The 18,332-nt window shown below is 38.4% G+C and overlaps 1 protein-coding gene across 4 annotated transcripts in view; it reads right to left on the reverse strand.

Annotated features, from left to right (window-relative positions):
- The window catches only part of LOC120527653, a 72,823-nt gene extending 54,963 nt beyond the window's left edge, over nucleotides 1-17,860 (reverse strand). For all 4 annotated transcript variants that reach the window (XM_039751301.1, XM_039751300.1, XM_039751299.1 and 1 more), the window contains exon 1: nucleotides 17,759-17,860. In XM_039751301.1, coding sequence (XP_039607235.1) covers nucleotides 17,759-17,846 — 88 coding nt within the window. In that variant the 5' untranslated portion in view covers nucleotides 17,847-17,860. The remainder of the gene's footprint in view (nucleotides 1-17,758) is intronic.
- Nucleotides 17,861-18,332: the final 472 nt, after the last annotated feature.

Consider the following 18,332-nt stretch of genomic DNA (forward strand, 5'->3'; position numbering starts at 1 on the left):
TTAGAAGAACGCACAGAGTTAAAGCTTAGGACATTTTGGTGATGAGGTGCAGCAGCAGTAACCACTTCTCTGCTGAGTCATCAGCTTTAAAATGAAGACTTCACATTTTTTTAGGAAGTCAAGTAAGTAAGTAAGAGGGCAGTGGGCAGTCTAAAATCTAGTGTGAGTGGCAATGGTATTGAAGTGGATCAGGCCTACTGCATTCCCAGGGTTTACATTTACTGACATCCTGAGAAGCCTTTGAATCAACACAGGTACCTTTTACATGGTAAATGTATTTGTGTGATCAGTCAGTCAGTCATTGTCCAACCCACTATACCCTAGCACAGGGTCACAGGGGTCTGCTAGAGCCAATCCCAGCCAGCACAGGGTGCAAGGCAGGAAACAAATCCTGGGCAGGGCATCAGCCCACCACAAGACACACACACACCAAAAACACACTAAGGACAATTTAGGATCGCCAATGCACCTAACCTGCATGTCTTTGGACTGTGGGAGGAAACTCACACAGACACAGGGAGAACATGCAAACTCCATGCAGGGAGGACCCGGGAAGCGAACCTGGGTCTCCTAACTGCGAGGCAGCAGCGCTACCACTGTACCACCATTTGTGTAATCATCTCACTCCAAACACATTTGTGTTCAATGAGGAAATGCATTTTCATTTTTTTAAATAAAATGTATTTATGGTGATCAGTTATTAATAAAAACCCTAACTAGTTCAAACTGTATTATCCAAATTCAGGAGCTGAGCAAGCCAAAATGTATCAGATACCTTCCTCATCAGGGAGATCCTGCAGACCCCAACTCTGGATGGGGCTTCCAGTCACAGACACCTACAGGTCACTTAACTTGGATGTTAGAGAACAAACATAATACTCAGAGAAAAATGGACACAGATATACTGAGAACATGCAAACTCCACACAGACAAACAACCATATTGTCGTTTTTAATTCTTGGTCTGAGTTTTGTGTTTAGCTACTAGGGTTTAAGCTTTGAAAATAGTGATAATTTGGCTTTGTAGCATTCTCAGTGGTAGTTTATTACTTATTTCACTTCCTTCTTCTTTTCAAAAACCCTCTTCTTTAGTTCCTTTTTTAGTGGTTATTCTGCTTTCTTTCTTGAATTTATTTTCTTTCTTTAGTCATTTACGTTTATTGTCATTGTTGTTGGAACTTCAGATTCTTTACTTAATGTACTCAGAAGATTTAAATTAAATAAATTTAAGTATCTTGTTGGGCATATTTTTGAAGATTTTGTCCTTGGTGTTTGAGAAAGTACAGTACATGACAGAAACATATTGAAATACATAACAAATAATAACTGCATAGCCAACTAGAAAAGTACAAGAATTAATTTCCTAATCTCTGAATGCCATTATTGTCAGAAAGACGCCACTGAGGAGTGATTGACAATTTTTCCACCAACCACCAATCTTCTTTTCTGAAAGGTCCACATCAAATCCTTGCCAGATTTTTTGTGTCTGCCACTTTTTAAAGCTTTTTCCTCTTATATTTTCTGTGTATAGCATAAATGTTCTGCTGTTTGCGCTGTACTGTAGGTGAGTAATGTGGAGTCCGAAGGTGTTTTGGGCCAAGAGCTCAACTGGTGGCTGTACTAAAGTTACTTTTGTTAATATTTTCTCCATTTGGGTCGATCATGTACTTGATTTATGGGTTTTTGAGATAAGAGGTTTCAGTTGCAGAGTTTAGTCTTTAAGTAGTCAATTCTCCTGCAAGTTGTATTCTTTTTTGTAAAGTTTTGGCCTCCATTTTGGTTCATTCCAGCCGTGGCCATTTTGTGAAACCATTGTTAGTACAGTGCCCATATTATCAGGGATGTGTCCTCAGAGGTGATAACCAGGTCAATCGATGTGATGGGTAGTTACGAACCTTAAAAACAAACCTTTACCCTTCTTTATCTCATAACGTGTACTTGGCTGTGAACCCTTGCTTGTTTTTGAGATCAATTTTTGGCTTTTTCCTCAGTACTCTTTAATCTCCCAGTTTTAACCCTTTTTTGGCTCACATACATCTCCTGGCTTTCCTATTAAAACTTTTATTGTCAGTTTGCTGACTACACAACAGCAAGGTGGTAGTGCAGCCAGAGTATTTGAAAGCTATAGGAGAAAGAAGGATTTGGTGCTTTAGCTTTGATGTTTGAGGTCAGCAAAACAATGAACACTCACCAGATTAAAAAAACATGTTATAGGAAAGCCCTGTACGCAACTCTGGGCATTTATCCCAACAAGCTCACCAATCCTGTTCACCATCATTCTCTAAAATAACACTGAGTCAAGATTTAAAGGTCCTTCAATTAATAATAAAATAATAATAATCTTCATCATCTTTTGGCTGCTCACATTAGGGATGGCCACAGTGGATCATCTTCTTCCATATCTTTCTGTCCTCTGCATCTTGTTTTGTTACACCCATCACCTGCATGTCCTCTCTCATCACATCCACAAACCTTCACTTAGGCCTTCCTCTTCCCTGGCAGCTCTATCCTTAACATCCTTCTCCCAATATACCCAGCACCTCTCCTCTGCACATGTCTAAACCAATGCAATTTTGCCTCTCTGACTTTGTCTCCCAACCATCCAACCTGAGCTGACCCTCTAATGTCCTCATTTCTAATCCTGTCCATCCTCGTCACACCCAATTTTTATTTATATAGCACGATTCCCATGTTCAAAGCACTTCACAGAAATTCAGAAAGGGCATATACAGCATTGTATACAAATAATGCCTACATAAGTACTAAATAAAGATATATGCAGGATATACAAAACATTGAAATACAATAAGTGACAATAAGCCAGAAAACAATACAAAAATACAAATACTACAAGAATACCCTAAACAAATAACACAATTTGTGGTATAAACCGTCAGGGCAAGTTAAAGGCCTTCTTGAACAAATGAACTTTAAGTTGTTTATTGAAAGAATGAATGAGTCAGCAGATGTAATTAATTTAGGGAGGCCATTCCAAAGTCTGGGCGCTATACAACTGATGGCTCTGTCACCCACAGAGTGCACATTAGTGTGGGGCACAACAGGATTGCCAGAATCAGAGGGACCTTAGTGGGCGAACAGTAGTAGATGTAGTCAGGTTCAAGACCATTTAAAGCTTTGTAGGTTATTAATATACATTTATGTTCAATCCTGTAAGACACAGGGAACCAGTGAGGGTGGAGCAGGATGGGTGTTACAGTATGTGCTCGCTGTTGGGAGTTTTGTGTAAAGATACCTACAACAGACTTTTAAACAAACTGAAACTGTGATAAAAGATTATTAGAATGGGCACCTGACAGTAGGGGGTAACAGTACTCAGTACGGGATGTAACAAAAACATGGACAGGTTTCTCATCATTGGAAAAAGAGAAGAATGAATAAACATGGGATGTGATACGAAAGTGGAAGTAAGAAAGTTTTTCAATGTGATGAATCTGGGTAGAATAAGAAAGGGAGCAAACAAAAATGACACCAAGATTCCTAGCAGAAGAAGAAAGTCTTCTGGCATCATCCAACGCGTGATTGAAAATAAGCTCCTGTTCTTAATCTGAGCTTTAGTGCCAATTAGCAGGAATTCAATTTTGTTACAGTTTAATTTTAAAGAGTTATATTCCATCCAGGTTTGAATTTCATTGAGACAATTGTGAGCTGAGAAACCTAAAATGAACTTTGTACACCGAAAAAGATCTGAGTGTCATCTGCGTATAAATGATAAGCCAGTTCAAAGCTACAAAGTATAGAAGCATGTCGATACAGAACAAGAGCCCTGAAGACCGAGCCTTGAGGATCTCCTTGCGAACTGGCACTGAGCTGGATTTGCTGTTGCCAAGACTAACAAACTCTTGCCTATCAGTCAAGGCAGGACTTAAACCACTGGAGGGCAGTGCCAGAGATACCCAGAATGTTCTCCATTGTGGACAGTAGAATGTCTTATTTGACATTGTCAAAAGCTACACTTAGGCCTAACAGAATTAATATGCTGGTTTGTCCAGAGTCTGCTGCCATAAGCAAATTATTAGTTACTATAAGCAAAGCAGTTTCGCAGCTAATGTATGCTACCCTCTGAAACCAGACTGAAAGGGTTCCATCAATATATTACAAGTTAAGTAACTGAAGAGTTGACAGGCCACAACATAATGAAGAACTAAAGACAGAAAAAGTAAGTGAGAAATAGGCTGAAAATTGTTCAGACTGTCAGCACCAAGATCAGACTTTTTATTGCTGGGGTTACAAAAGTAATTTTTCAAAGTAGCTGGCACAGACCCTGTGTCAAGGGATGTGTTTATGATTGTTGTAACAGTCAGGATTTTGGCACAAAGGAAGGATTTGATGCGTGTGTGAGGATGGGATCCAGTACACAAGTAGCAGGCCTCATCTTACAAAGCAAGTTATTATTAAATGCAGATGTGACTGGTGAAAATTTGATAAGGTCAATGGATGGAGAGGGAAGACACAGAAAAATATGAAATGATTATGGATTTGTATTAGTTGAACTGTTTAGCTTTTTAAACTTTATTACAGAAAGAAGTGAAGGAATTTTTCAGTCTTTAATGGAAGAGGTGATTGGGCCAGATTACAGATTGAAGTAGTTTATTAACCACAGAGAACAAAACCCTCGGGTTATCATAGTCACTTTCCATTCCTATGGTCTACCACACTATTTGCTCATTTAATTCCAGGAGTCTATGGTTAGATTGTGTGGCGTATAGCTAGGGTCCTTGCCTTGCCAGAATGCCTCTGTACTGGAAGGACCAGGGGAGAGAGATTATCCAGGATATTATCTTCCCTGGAGCACTATAGGGCAGCCCTTGACGATTGCTGAGCCCTTGGTTGCAGCACTTCCGCCACACCCGGAAGTGCTGCCGGAAGAAGGTCTTTGGACACCTGGAGCTCTTCTGGGTTTCCTATAAAAGGAACCAGCCACCACTCCTTCTGCTGGAGGAGGAGTGGAGGCAAAGAGAGAGAAGAAAAGTGTGTTTAGTGTTCTGTATTGTGCTGGAGAATGGTGCTGTACAGGTGGGAATCGGGGGAAGGCATGTCTGTGTTAGGTTTGGGTGGCAGGAGCGCCCTCTGCAGGCCATAATTGTTATATTTGCTTTCCGTAGCCAGGCTGATGATGCCAGATAATCTCATCTGAATGACTCTGAAGAAAGTTTTTGGTTTTTTTTGCCTACAGGGACCATTAAGTTAGAAATCTAATTGTAGATTTTAGATTTTAGAATAATTGCTGTCTGCTAGATTTACACCATTTTGACTGCAATCCTTTCATGACTGAATAATTTTATTCATTTTCTGCTGTGAAGTGTAAGGCGGCTAAAAGATTTCTATTTTAGCTTTTTTTACTGCAGATTTGATTGCTCTAGTTAATAAGGGAAATGTTAAGGTAAACTGTACTTTTCTTTATCCATTTTACCATTTTTACCATTTTTACGCAGTGCGGTGGTTAGTGTTGTTGCTTCACAGATCCTGCATCTTGAGCTCATCTCGGATGCTCAGGTGTTGCCTCTGTGTGGAGTCTGCATATTCCTATTGATTTTCTCTGGATTTTCGGGTTTTCCTCTAACATTACCAAAGCTGCATGTGTGTTAAGTTAGTTAGGTGGCAGTTGCAAGTTAGCCCAGCGTAAGTATGGGAGTGTGTGTGGGCCCTACTGTATAATGTATTGATTCCTGCTCTGCACCCTGTGCTAGCAGGGTTGGCCTGTCCCCTGTGAGCCTGACCATATATAAGAGCCAAGTGAGAAAATTACAAATTTTAGAAACAAAGTTAAACTATTTCCAGCGCTTTTTCCAAGTGAGAATAATTAAAATAATATTACAAATAATGTATATATTCTTTATAGAACAGACAATGTAATTGTTAAATGAAAGGAAATGAGAAATGTTGTAAGGCTGATGTAATATGCTGTCATTTTTGCAATAGCTACTTTGGTAATATCAAGTCATTTTGAACTCTACTGAGAAGCTAAGAGAACACATGAAAAGCTGATTCTGGTAAGTAACCACAGAAACAGGAAATCCACACCAGTAATTGTTGACAAAGTTTTCTGTACTGTATTGAGACACTGGGCATTTTTCACACTCTTGGGACGCTTCTGCAGCAGGCATGAGAATGTCCTGCTATGTATCTAAATAAGAGATACACATCAGTCACAAATGCAGTGCCTTGAATTAAAGTGGCATTTTTAGTATGAAAATTGTGGTGAGGCCATAACAAAATTGCTCTTTATTTGTGCAGGCTTCTCGAACTTTAACTTACCTAACTATTAATATATGTCCCTATAGGGTGGTCCAGATCTAATTATGCAATTTTCATTACGCTATAACTTATTCAGTTTATTACATAGAAAATCACCCGAAAAATCCCGGACCATCGAGAAGTGTGCGAACTGACGACATGAAGAATCATCTTCTCGCCGAACTGGAATCGTTCCTACATAAATCAAAGTCATCCAGATGATCTGGATCTGCATAATTAAATCTGGACCACCCTGTATTGTGGTGATATCTAGCAAAATGTGAAAGTTCACACATTGCTCATGTAAAAAACATGACTCAAACAATGGGATGCTGGCACCTGGTCTGTCTAGATTGGCATTGTGTCACCCTCTGATATCATCACCATCTGACAAAATACAACAAAATTGATTTTAACATTAAGCAAACTGAGAGCCTCACAACTACCTGCCTCTCCAAAAAAAATATTGGCTATGAACTGCCTAAATTGAAACAGCAACATCTTGAGTTTAGAACTGAATGACTTTCAGGTGAAAAAGAACAAGCCATAATAACACAGAAAGAATTCACAGACTTTCCAGACTGAATGACTCAGAGGACTGAGGGGCTGCCCGGTTGTAGCTCTAACCACTGAGTGGACAGGTGTTTGCCCGACAGTATGAGGCCAGCAAACAGAAAGAATGATTTTCTACATTTGCACTTGTTATTTTCTCACAAGGTTTCTGCATATCTGTTAAATAAGGGTGTCATACTGCCGGCTTCTTATCCAACAGACATAAGCTTAGTTAGTGGCTTTTTCACATTTTGTGGTGTAGTCCTCTTCAGCAGTAGATAAAGGTCAGGATGCAGCATAATGTCTCCCTTTGTTTCAGATTACAGTATCTACCTTTAACAGAGCAACCGGTACTGGACTTGTTGTACCTCTTCCGTGGTGTGTGCTGCTGGGAAAAGCCTGAACCAGAACTTCAAATGCACGATAAAAAAAATCAAAAAGCAACAACAGATGTACTTATTTTAATGTGACCTTTTTATGAATAACAAGCCCCATCACAAAACTGGAAAGTTCAGATTGCACATGCGCGCACACACACACACAAAGGTACAGAGAACACTGCAGGGCCAATTGGTCCAGCCCTTCAGCCAGAACAGGCTTGCAGCACCCAGCATAAAGAGATTTTCACATACTGCAAAAAGCAAGATTTTTATAGGTAACTAAATTAAGAAGATGATGGAAAATTATGTACAAAATGCTTAAGAAGACAATGTTGAAGGTTGTTGTAAGCATTTTAATAATTAAGATAAATTACAGAGGGAAGCTTGTTACCTCTTTTGCAAAACATCTGGTAGGGTTGTACCACAGTGGCCTTAATCCAGAAAACACAACTAGTCTTTGTGACATGCTGGCCCCGAGTCCAGAACTGGGTAATGTCTTGCACCACATATTTCTGTTAATGGGCTGCAGCCTTTTTCAAGCCTAAATTGGATTAAATGGTTTTGATAATGTTGCGTTACATGCCTAACCTAGACCTTACCTGACTTGTAACAGTACAGTTTGGTTGTGGTTTGCAAAAGCTGGACATTATGTCTCTTGGCCAAGAATGTGCATTCCTGCAAATAACTAGACAAAGTCTGAGGAAATTCACCCAAATGCAAGAAAATTGTCCTTTCTACTTAAGTGGAGTTTTTTTTTGTAGATTACTCAATGATCAAAAAGTACAACAAAAGGGTGAAAAACAGGAAGTCCCAACAAGAGGTCTTGGGTATGTTCTTCTTTTTAAGTAAGTTATCTTTTTTATTATAATTACTGAGATCTTCATTGATACGTGTTATGGTTACCATTTAAGGAGAATGTCTGTTTGCCTGGGTGCCAGTGCTTTAAGGATTTTCTGTAGATTTTACTGATGCAAACCCACAGTCATCTGGCCACAGAGTAGCAGTGCAGGGTGTCTAAGAAATGGAGCCATGGTGGAAATGTACTGGAAATAACATTCAGAAACAGTTAATGGGCCATAGAGGAATATGGGTCAACCTCACAAACCCAAGATAATAAAGAATACCAAGACTGAGGTGACTTTTACTGTTCAGTAGCATCTAAATAAAATAAACTTATATTTCTTACAGGCAGTCTGACAGACTGCTTTCTAATAAACAGTACATAAAAAGTTAAAACATACAAATTATTGAAATCAAATACATATTTAATTATCATTTATAACTACACATCTCAGTGACATCTCTTCTATGGTTTTTTTTTTCCCTGATGAAATTTTTGTTGAATATTGGAAATGAGAGATTCCAACTAAATTCATACACAGAGGACAGTGAGATTCTAACCTGATGAACACCTTAACTGCAGGATTATTTTATTATGCTTTAAGTTGCACAAAATTAATCAATGGCATTAAAAGGTCAATTAGGATAACTAAGCCACCCGGATGTGCAAGATAAGACTCTGCAAATAAGTTATTGTGCAAAAAGTAAAACGGGTGCAGTAAGTAAGTCTGAGCTGGGTGTGGATAATCTGCTAAGATAAAATGTGGTAAGGATGCTTTTTAAAAAAGGAAGTTGGTGTGGGACGAAACCTAGAATATTGTAACTTTAAGTCACGTATGCTGGGAAAAACAAGGTCATAAGGTGTAAGTAATGTGTTAACCAATCATTTTGTATGTGAAAGTTGTATAAATCAGCTCATCTCATGTAGCCACCCTAAAAGATATAAAAAATATATGAATCATTTTATTCTGAGAGACACTCTTATCAGTTTGCTGAAAGGAGGTACTCCCTCTTTGCAAAATTCAAGACGCAATGGTCAAGTTTCCTCCTGCCTGGTTCCTGACTCAGAAAGGTGCTAGTTGAGGACAAGATTTCTTTCTCTAATATATTTCCAATTTAATTTCTTACACATAATGCATTGGCTCTCACAGGCCCCATGATCAGAAAGGAAATGAATCAAACACGGACCTTTGCTTCAAACCTCCAGAAACATCTTTTCTCAAAATTTCAAATCAAATAGATAAATGAGGGGGAACAACCCTGTGTGGAAATATCAAGGTACTAGGACCACCACAACAGAAGGGGGCAGTCTAAACAGCAGGCTACAAACTAAGTCATTGAGGGAAAAGGTCCAAAGGATAAGGGCAACAGCAGGTCTGTGATCACTGTGTGCCCGGCTCCTGTGGTCTATCGTACACTGTGGTGCAGCAACTAGAAACTCTGAAGTGACTGCTGCCTTCTGTGTATTTCATTACATGAAATACAAAAATGACATGGCACCGTTATTGGTGTCAGTATACAACTGTAGTATGATTAGGAAATAATGAAGTTTTGCAGATTGCATAGTTGGAGAATTCCCTTATAGAAATTGCTGAATTGTGCCTATACAGTAAAGGCCTATTGAAATTAAAGATAAGTAAGACAATAAAACAAGATATACAGCAAGTGGTCACAAATAGTACTTGAATACCGTCACTGTTAAGAGAAGGCTCAATTACCCGTTATGTACTGTAAGTTGAATGAACTGCTCAAGCCACCTAGAGCAGAAGTTTTTTGTCTAACATTACATAATGTCAAAGTGAAGCTTTTAGACAAAGTAAGCGGCTTCCTTCTTCATCTGCAAAACCAAGCACACTCCCATAATCATTTTAATCACCTTAGGTGCATCAATTTTCTATGCAAAAAAGATCCCTCTTCCCCCATATGTATATTTCATTGTTCCTTGAAAGAAAGAATTACATCTCTTGGCATTTTATAATCATTCTTTGCATTTATATTGTGCTTTTCTCACTACTCAAAGCGCTCAGCAATTGCAGGTTAAGAGCCTTGCGCAAGGGCCCAACAGAGCAGAGTCCCTATTGGCATTTATGGGATTCGACCCGGCAACCTTCTGATTGCCAGTTCAGATCCCTAGCCTCAGAGCCACCACTCCTCATTGGCAATAAATCAATCACAATCTTAGTATTCATGCTTGGGCAGCATAATGGTGTCTCACAAATACAGCAGAAGGAGTGTCAAGTCCCACTCCAGTTGCTATCTCTGTGGAATTTGCATGTTTTCCCAGGTCTGTGTGAGGTTTTTATAAGATTAGGATAATTATGACAGGAAAAGGCCATTCAGCCCATTAAGCTCATCCATCCTATTCATCTAGATTGTTCAAAATAACATTAAGACAAGGTTTGAAGGTCCCTAAATTTCTATTCTGCACCACATGTCTCTAAGATTTTTCCTAACAATTGTCCAAATTTTGCCCTGTTAGTTTCCAACTGTGTCCCTGTGCTCTTGTTGTAGAATTCATTTTAAACAAATAGCTGGGATTTACTGTACCTACTTTGTTGGTCTCCCACCTCACTCAGACGTGCCTCTGGACCACGCTAACGGGCCAATGGAAGTACTCCTGGGAGTCACATAAAAGAAGCCTGCTGCCAAAGTTCCAGAAACCAGAGTTGGGAAGGAAAAGACAGAGCTTCTTAGAGGAAGGAGGAGGTGGAGAGAGAAAGAGAAAGATCGAAAGAAGAGAAACTAAAGAAAGAAAAGAGAAGGAATTGTGGTGTACTTTATATTGGTGTTGGTGCTCTGGGAAACGTGTGGGAAAGCATTTTTCTCAGTACATATAAAGGAGACAAATGATAAAAGGATGAGATGACATTTTCTAAGAATACTGATATGGCAGCAGCAGTTTTACTCTGTTCTTCTGTTACACTTGAGTGTGCATTTTATGGTGGCTTATTTTCATACTTCAATTTTTGAGCATGATAGGTGATTCCCTGAGGTGTTCTAATTAACTGATTTTGTTCTGTTGTACACATAGGACTGTGAACTTTAGACACGTTCAGAAATGGGTTTGTGCTAATTAAATTGCTGAGAAGCTTGCTGAGGACATGCCTCCGTTGTCAAGGATCTGCCCATAGGAAAATGATCTGGCATTATTCTGCATAAAACTATAATTAAGCAAATGATGAACAGGGTTCCTCTGATGATTAGAGGTTAAATATGAAAATTTGACTTCCAAAATTCAGTTTCGATTAAGTTTCCAGTCTTTTTTTTTTTTTCTTGCTCTCTCACATCTGTAACCAGGTTTGTTTTCAGAATCAGCATGTCAGAGTTCACATCCACTTTTGAAGAATAAAGTGAGCCTTCTGAGTAGGCAGGACTTTTATTTCTTTATTTATTCATAAGTTCATCTTAATTCGATCCCCAAGATATGGCCTAATGTCATTTGTTAACCTGTGGAGAATTGTAAAGCAATGGTGGACTTCATTCATTCATCACCAGCCTGGAAAAAGCAGTATCTGCTGGACATGTGCTCAGTAATATTTATATATAACATTTTAAATAAAAATCCAAAACACAATTATTACAGTAAATGCAGCTAAAGAACTCAATAAATTTATAGAGATTAGAATAGACAGTGAAACTAAGGACATTAATGACTAAGCAAAGTGTCACTATCCCATTAAAGGACCTTCTGCTTTGCGTTTTATCATTGACATTTGTCAGAAAATAATTAGACATTAAGTTAATTATTCTTTTGAAATCTTATTTTTATTTTCGTTTATTTTAAATATTTTATTGTATTTTCCATGACATTATTGAGGTGCCAGGTTTTTAACATTTTATTGAAAGGTATCTTCCAGTACTTAATGTGTTTTACCCGTGGTCAATGCTATCTTGATGACAGCAATGGCACCCATTGCTAGTTAGATGGGCCAACAGTGGCACAACCCGTCACATCGTTGCACTCCTACCTATTAAAAGATAATAGCTAATCCAGAAGTTAACTGGGCTGTATGATCAACCTTTCTTCATAAATTCATTTTCAAAAATTAGCTTATTCTAATATAGTATTCTACTGTTGAGTTCAAGGCAGCAAACAAACCTGCAAGGAGTGCCATGCCATTACTGGGCAGCCCAACACTTACTTGTACAGGCCATCTTAGTGTTGCCAATTAACCAGACCCTGCTCTTATTGCTCTGATGCTGCCTGCCTTTCAAGTTACACAGCAATATCATGTGTGGTCAACCTGGAGAAATTTTGCTGCCACCTAATAATTTGACTGAATTCTCCTTACCATCTTCAAGTATCTCATTACCTCTTTTTGTTTTATTCCAGTGCCTGCAGAGCAAGTAATTCTGATTATCACTTGGCTGTTCTATGTTTACTGTCATGTGCAAGAGAATATCACAAACCTTATGGGAAATGGTTAAAAGGTAACACCGGGTGAGGTTTTAGAGGTTGTTGCACAAGTTACCAATATGGCTGTTTTTCCACAGTCATGCAGAGAAAGAGCTCTACTGAAACCACATTTGAATTCTTGCCATCTCTCCCTGCTTCAGTCTGAAGACCCAGCTACAGATCATCACTTTCAGCCAGCAACCTAAGATGGAATTGGTATAATGGGAACATGAGTTGTGTTTTGTACACCAGGGAGCATAGTTATTTTTTAGCCGCTTTCCTGCAATTTCACTCGGCAATTAAACTGGGATTGTTTTTGGTGGTGTAGCCAGTATGATCCACAATGATATGTTGGTGCTACAGTAACTGAGCATCAGGAAATCCTTGAGAAACTTGGCTGCACTCTTACAGCAATTCCAGGTATAGGTTCCAAAGACATGCAGGTTAGGTGCATTGGCAATTCTAAATTGTCCCTAGTGTGTGCTTGGTGTGTGTGTGTGCCCTGCGGTGGGCTGGCGCCCTGCCCGGGGTTTGTTTTCTGCCTTGTGCCCTATGTTGGCTGGGATTAGCTCCAGTAGATCCCTGTGACCCTGTAGTTAGGATATAGTGGGTTGGATGATGGATGGTTCCAACACAACAAAACAAACAATGATCAGCAAGAAATGAAGCTGAAGGAGCAACTGTGGCCCATTGCAGATTTGAAAACCCAGCACAGTTGTTGACTTAATATACAGACTTGGTGGATACTGAAGTCTTCCTTCTGAGTCCTTGAATTTAAATCTGCCCACTACTGCTTGCCACCCTAAGACTGGGTTCACATCCTCACCCAGATCCTGATGGGGATGCCCTGCAGCCCTACTACAATACGGAGGACTAACCAATGACTATAATAACCTCCACAAAGAGATCCTGGCCTTGTATTTCATCAGCTTTCATGGTCTGGCCCTTAGCTATCACAAGTGGAAATTCAAGTAAGACAAACCTATTAGTGCCCAAGTGTCCAGTCTCTAGAAGCAAGTACCTTGATTGTAGCATTCATGGTAGCAGATTATCTACTAGAATAGCTCTGTCAATCATAGAGGAACACGAAGGAGCTCACTGAGTTAGTCAAGTGCCATCAAGAGATACTGCCCAAAAGAAGAACTGAAGGAGAGCAAATGGCTAACAAAAGTAAGATCAGACTTTCAACATTTGGTTTTCAAGATCTGGAGCCTTTTAAATAAAGTAAGACTGATACCAGAGTCACAAACGTGAAGTGTGTATGAGCTTGCTGACTCTGTACTGAGGAACCCATGGAGTGTTTCTGCACCCTCTACAAATGGTATTGTATTTAAGCAGTGTATTCTCCTAAATCCAGTCTCTGGTGTGAGATTATAGTGAATTGAGTGGCCAAATTCTGAGGGTGGTGGTTCTCCTGAATCTCTGTATAAGATCATTCTGGAGCAGGATTGGCTGGATATGGAAAATAAAGCCATCAACTCAGCTCAAAAGCACATTCTCCAAATTGGAGTAGGCCATTAAAATGGCTTGTACACCCTACAAAAAGTATGTTTGTTCTGGAATAAAAAGTCTTATATGGTGGTAATGCAAATCAAATTTCAAGCAGGGAGGAGCTGATATGCCAGCAAAGGAGATGTATTGAGAGGGTCCATCAGATGTTAACAGCGTGTTTGCACTAGACGTGTTGGAGATTTAAAACCTGAACAAAGGATGTTTTCTGCAATATTGGAATCTGACAACATTATTCAAAAGGAAGTAATTGAACAGCGACTTCCTAAAGAACACTAGAAAGGCTTAGGTGTCTGTAAACAGCACCTCCTGGTGTGGAGAACATTCCACAGGGCTTACGTTTCATGCAAACGCATTATCAGTAGTGATGAGCAAAGCAGGTAAGGTTTGTTTTGAATGCAGTTCTGTGATCCTGACACTAAAATTCGTTTCATAGGTGATTTTGCATTTGTTAAACATCAAATTCACTTAAGAATTTTTTGAGGTTTAAGGGTTTGTTTTTGGTGGAAAACAGGGAATGCTGCTTCTTCAAGCCTCATTCATACTCCCGTATTTATGTCTGTTCTATTCTACAACTGCTTAAAGCCTGTAATCTGTACCACCCCGGCAAAATCAATTCTATTTATGTTTCTTGTTCACATCACTATAGTAAAGAGCTTTTTTATTTTAAAAAAAAAGTGACATATTTTTCAGACTAAGACACACCAAAATGCACCATCGGGCACATTAGTTTGTTGCTGCCAGAAAACCCAACCCAACCCCTGGCATTACTGCCTTATTCTTGTTGAAGGCATGCTCCCTTATAGTGATTTTTCTTCCACTACAGATTTTTATTTCAATACTAAATGACAAGCAGGCCCGTGTGAAATTAAAACCTTTCCTTTTGTATGAAAATAACAAATTTCACTGGAAGTGAAACACAATTTCATAAATTTTTTTGTGAAGCAAAAACTGGGAAGCACATTAATTTAGGGACTGCAAAAATGCATCTATTACTCATTTACTTTAAAAGGCTTCTTTTGGACTTCATAACACTTCTAAAACATCAGTAGACGAGTTATTCATCTCGGTGCAGTGTGACATATTGACATGATGGTAAAATGACTTGTTAATATGAAGGATTCACAGGTCTTGTACTAAATATGTATCAAGAGAAATGTGTGTTCAGTTAGGCCAGCTGAGACCACTCCAAAGTGAAATTTTATTAGTAGGTCACATTACGAAGATAATACTGATGCTTTCTAAATGTTATGAAGAAATGTATGTTAAGGTCTTGTTACATAAGAGTAAATGAGTAATAGATGCATTTTTGCAGTACCTACACTAAAGTGTTAACAAAAACTGAGCCTCACTGCAAATTCAATTTTCATATGAGTTGTTTTGCTCATCACTAATAGTCAGGTTGAGGCATGCAAAGACCCATGACGCTTATCCTACTTATAAATCTGGAAAAATAAACAGATCAGCCTGCCTGACAGTTTCTTACAGTTAAGCAAACAGAAAAGTGCATCAAGCATGGCAAGAGTGCGTTTAGTAAAGAATAACAGAAAAGAAATATCACTTTAAATTATGATTATTTGTATTTGAATGCAACAAAGAAGAGTTCCAACCTTAAGTTTGGATATGAATGGTGACAAGGAAGACGCTCCATGGATAAAGAAAGGAAGAGAGAAGACTCACTTCATGTCATACTTTTTGAATTGAGTATAGAACTGGATAGTAGTTAGATCTAATAAAGGTAAATGTAATGACTATGGCCTTTAAAAAGGGTGAATTTAATGGTCATCTCATTTTCAAATGGCAAGTGTTGCACTGGCAACTCAAATGGGTTCCTTAACCCCCCATAGTTGATGCATCCATAAATTACATAACAACATTTGTTCCATATATGTAAAAATCAGTAAAGAGTGTTTTGTTCAATTTTAGTATCGCTTTTAATTAAATCAGTCCCGTAAATACAGTATCATGGTAGCAATGCCACCTACAATGGACTGATAACTCACCAGGTTTTAGTTCCTGCCTTGCACATAATGCTGCCAGCATGGAATACAGGCTCCATGACCCTGAACTGGGTAAGCAGGTACAGAAATTGGAAGGAAGAATGAATGGATTTTTAAAATCCTACATTGATGGATTAAAAGCCAAATTCTGCATGACCATCATTATCAAGTCCTTCCAAGAGAGCCCTAAATACGAAAAGGACTGTTTCATTTGTGTTATGTAGAATGCCCAGAGGGGACTGGGCGGTCCCGTGGCCTGGAATCCCTGCAGATTTTATTTTTTTCTCTCCAGCTGTCTGGAGTTTTTTTTTTGTTTTTCTGTCCTCCCTGACCATCAGACCTTACTCTTATTCTATGTTAATTAGCGTTGTCTTATTTTAATTCTTACTTTGTCTTTTATTTGTCTTTTCTTCATCATGTAAAGCACTTTGAGCTACAGTATTTGTTTGGAAATGTGCTATATAAATAAATGTTGTTGTTGTTGTTGTTAAAAGGAAATACACAGATTGTGCAACAAACAATACATTCCATGAAAAATCTATAATCAGTGAACCCTGATTTTGATCCCCAGTTTTATTTTTCTCATTCAAAAGTAAGATACTTCTTTCATCTGTCTAGCCATTCAAACCACTATTTTGTCCAGAGCAGAGAGGCAGGCAGCCAGAAAAAATACTAGCAGAAGCAAAACCCTAGAGGCCAGTCATGACAACGAACACACCACCCATACATGTCACCATTCAACCTCAATCTTCCTGGGAAACTCACTCTGAAAAGGAGAAACATGAATTGCTTACAGATAACTTGGATTACTTTTTTTGCACGATTTAAGCCATCCAGATACCTTTTTCAGGAATTTGGTGGTGCAAAAATGGAAAAGTAAATACTAATCATACATTTCACTAATCACTTGTGTATTTTCTAATCAGATGGTTAAGTTCAGGGATGGTGGGAATTGGTAGCCATGCAGACAGTATGAGGTGCAAGGCAAGAAGTGCCCTGGCCATTGAACCTTACTCTTATTCGATGTTAATGTTGATTTATTTTGTTTTATAATTGTGTCTTTCATTTTTCTATTCTTTAATATGTAAAGCACTTTGAGCTACTGTTTGTATGAAAATGTGCTATATAAATAAATGTTGTTGTTGTTGTTGTTGAAGAAGTAGCCATCTGTTGTAGAGCACACTCACACTCACATATGCATTTACTGATATACTGAGTTGGCAGAAAAGTGAACAGAATATGAAACTCTCTATGGATGGTGAGCCACCTGAGATTCAAGTTCAAGTCAAGTTTATTGTCATGTGTCCATAGTGCAATGGAATCTGTACTTACATGTTTCCTTAGAACAGTCGACAAAGTACAATATATATATAAAGTATTCATAGCAAGCAATATATATCTCTATAAATATATATACACACAGACACACACACACACACACACACACATATATATATATAAATTGAATTCTTAGTGATTGACTATTCACCAGCCTTAATACTTGTGGGTAGAATCTACTGGTGCAAGTGCCAATAGTCCTATACCATCAGGATTTGAGAGCTAATGACTGTGCCACCATGCCATTCACTTGGAATTATAACAGAATAAAATGGGCAATTTAAATATAACACAGGAAACTGCCACTGTATGAACAAACCTGCCGTCAACAAGGTAGTCAATTTTGTGTAGCCACTTCTACTACCAACTGACAACCAAGACTTCTAAAACCATCACATACAGGAAGATATTTCTCTTTTTGCATTGGGGCAAATGTTACCTAGTAATTTATATAAATAAATAAATCAATCAAATAAAAACTCCACTTACTTTGTTGATTGTTGAAAAACTCTGGAAGACATATAATGAATATGATCAATATTAAAGTTAGAAGTTTCAGGCAGGTTGCTTTTGTCATAGCTGTCTGCGGGCCATTCAAGACACAAGCATGCTTCTGTCACTGACTTCCTGGCTCCCTTGATATCAGGCATGCGTGAAATGGTCTTAGTCATTTCCTTTTCGTGTGTGCTGTCTTTCTTGTTTTGATTCATTCGGGCTACACACTTTTACACCCTTTTTTAATATCTTTTTTTTGTTGTCCAAACACAAATAGAGAAAAAGAGAAAGAGATGTAGGACAGAATGGGACATTCACCCTAACCAGAATTCTAAACTCATCCCAGTGTCTCTATTTTTTGTTCTACTCATTTAAGATTTGATGATATAAAAAGATTAAAGATGTCATCCTGATAGATGCTTACATTTTATTCTAAAGCCAATGCACTTTGCTTTATCTCTTATTTTCTACCCAGTCCCCCATTGTAGAATTTCATTTGAGGTACAGAGTGACATTCAGTGCAGCATCTGGTCTTAATTTTAAAATGATTTATATTGTAAGATCATCA

The sequence above is a fragment of the Polypterus senegalus genome, chromosome 4, assembly GCF_016835505.1.
Source record: "Polypterus senegalus isolate Bchr_013 chromosome 4, ASM1683550v1, whole genome shotgun sequence".
NCBI lineage: Eukaryota > Metazoa > Chordata > Cladistia > Polypteriformes > Polypteridae > Polypterus > Polypterus senegalus.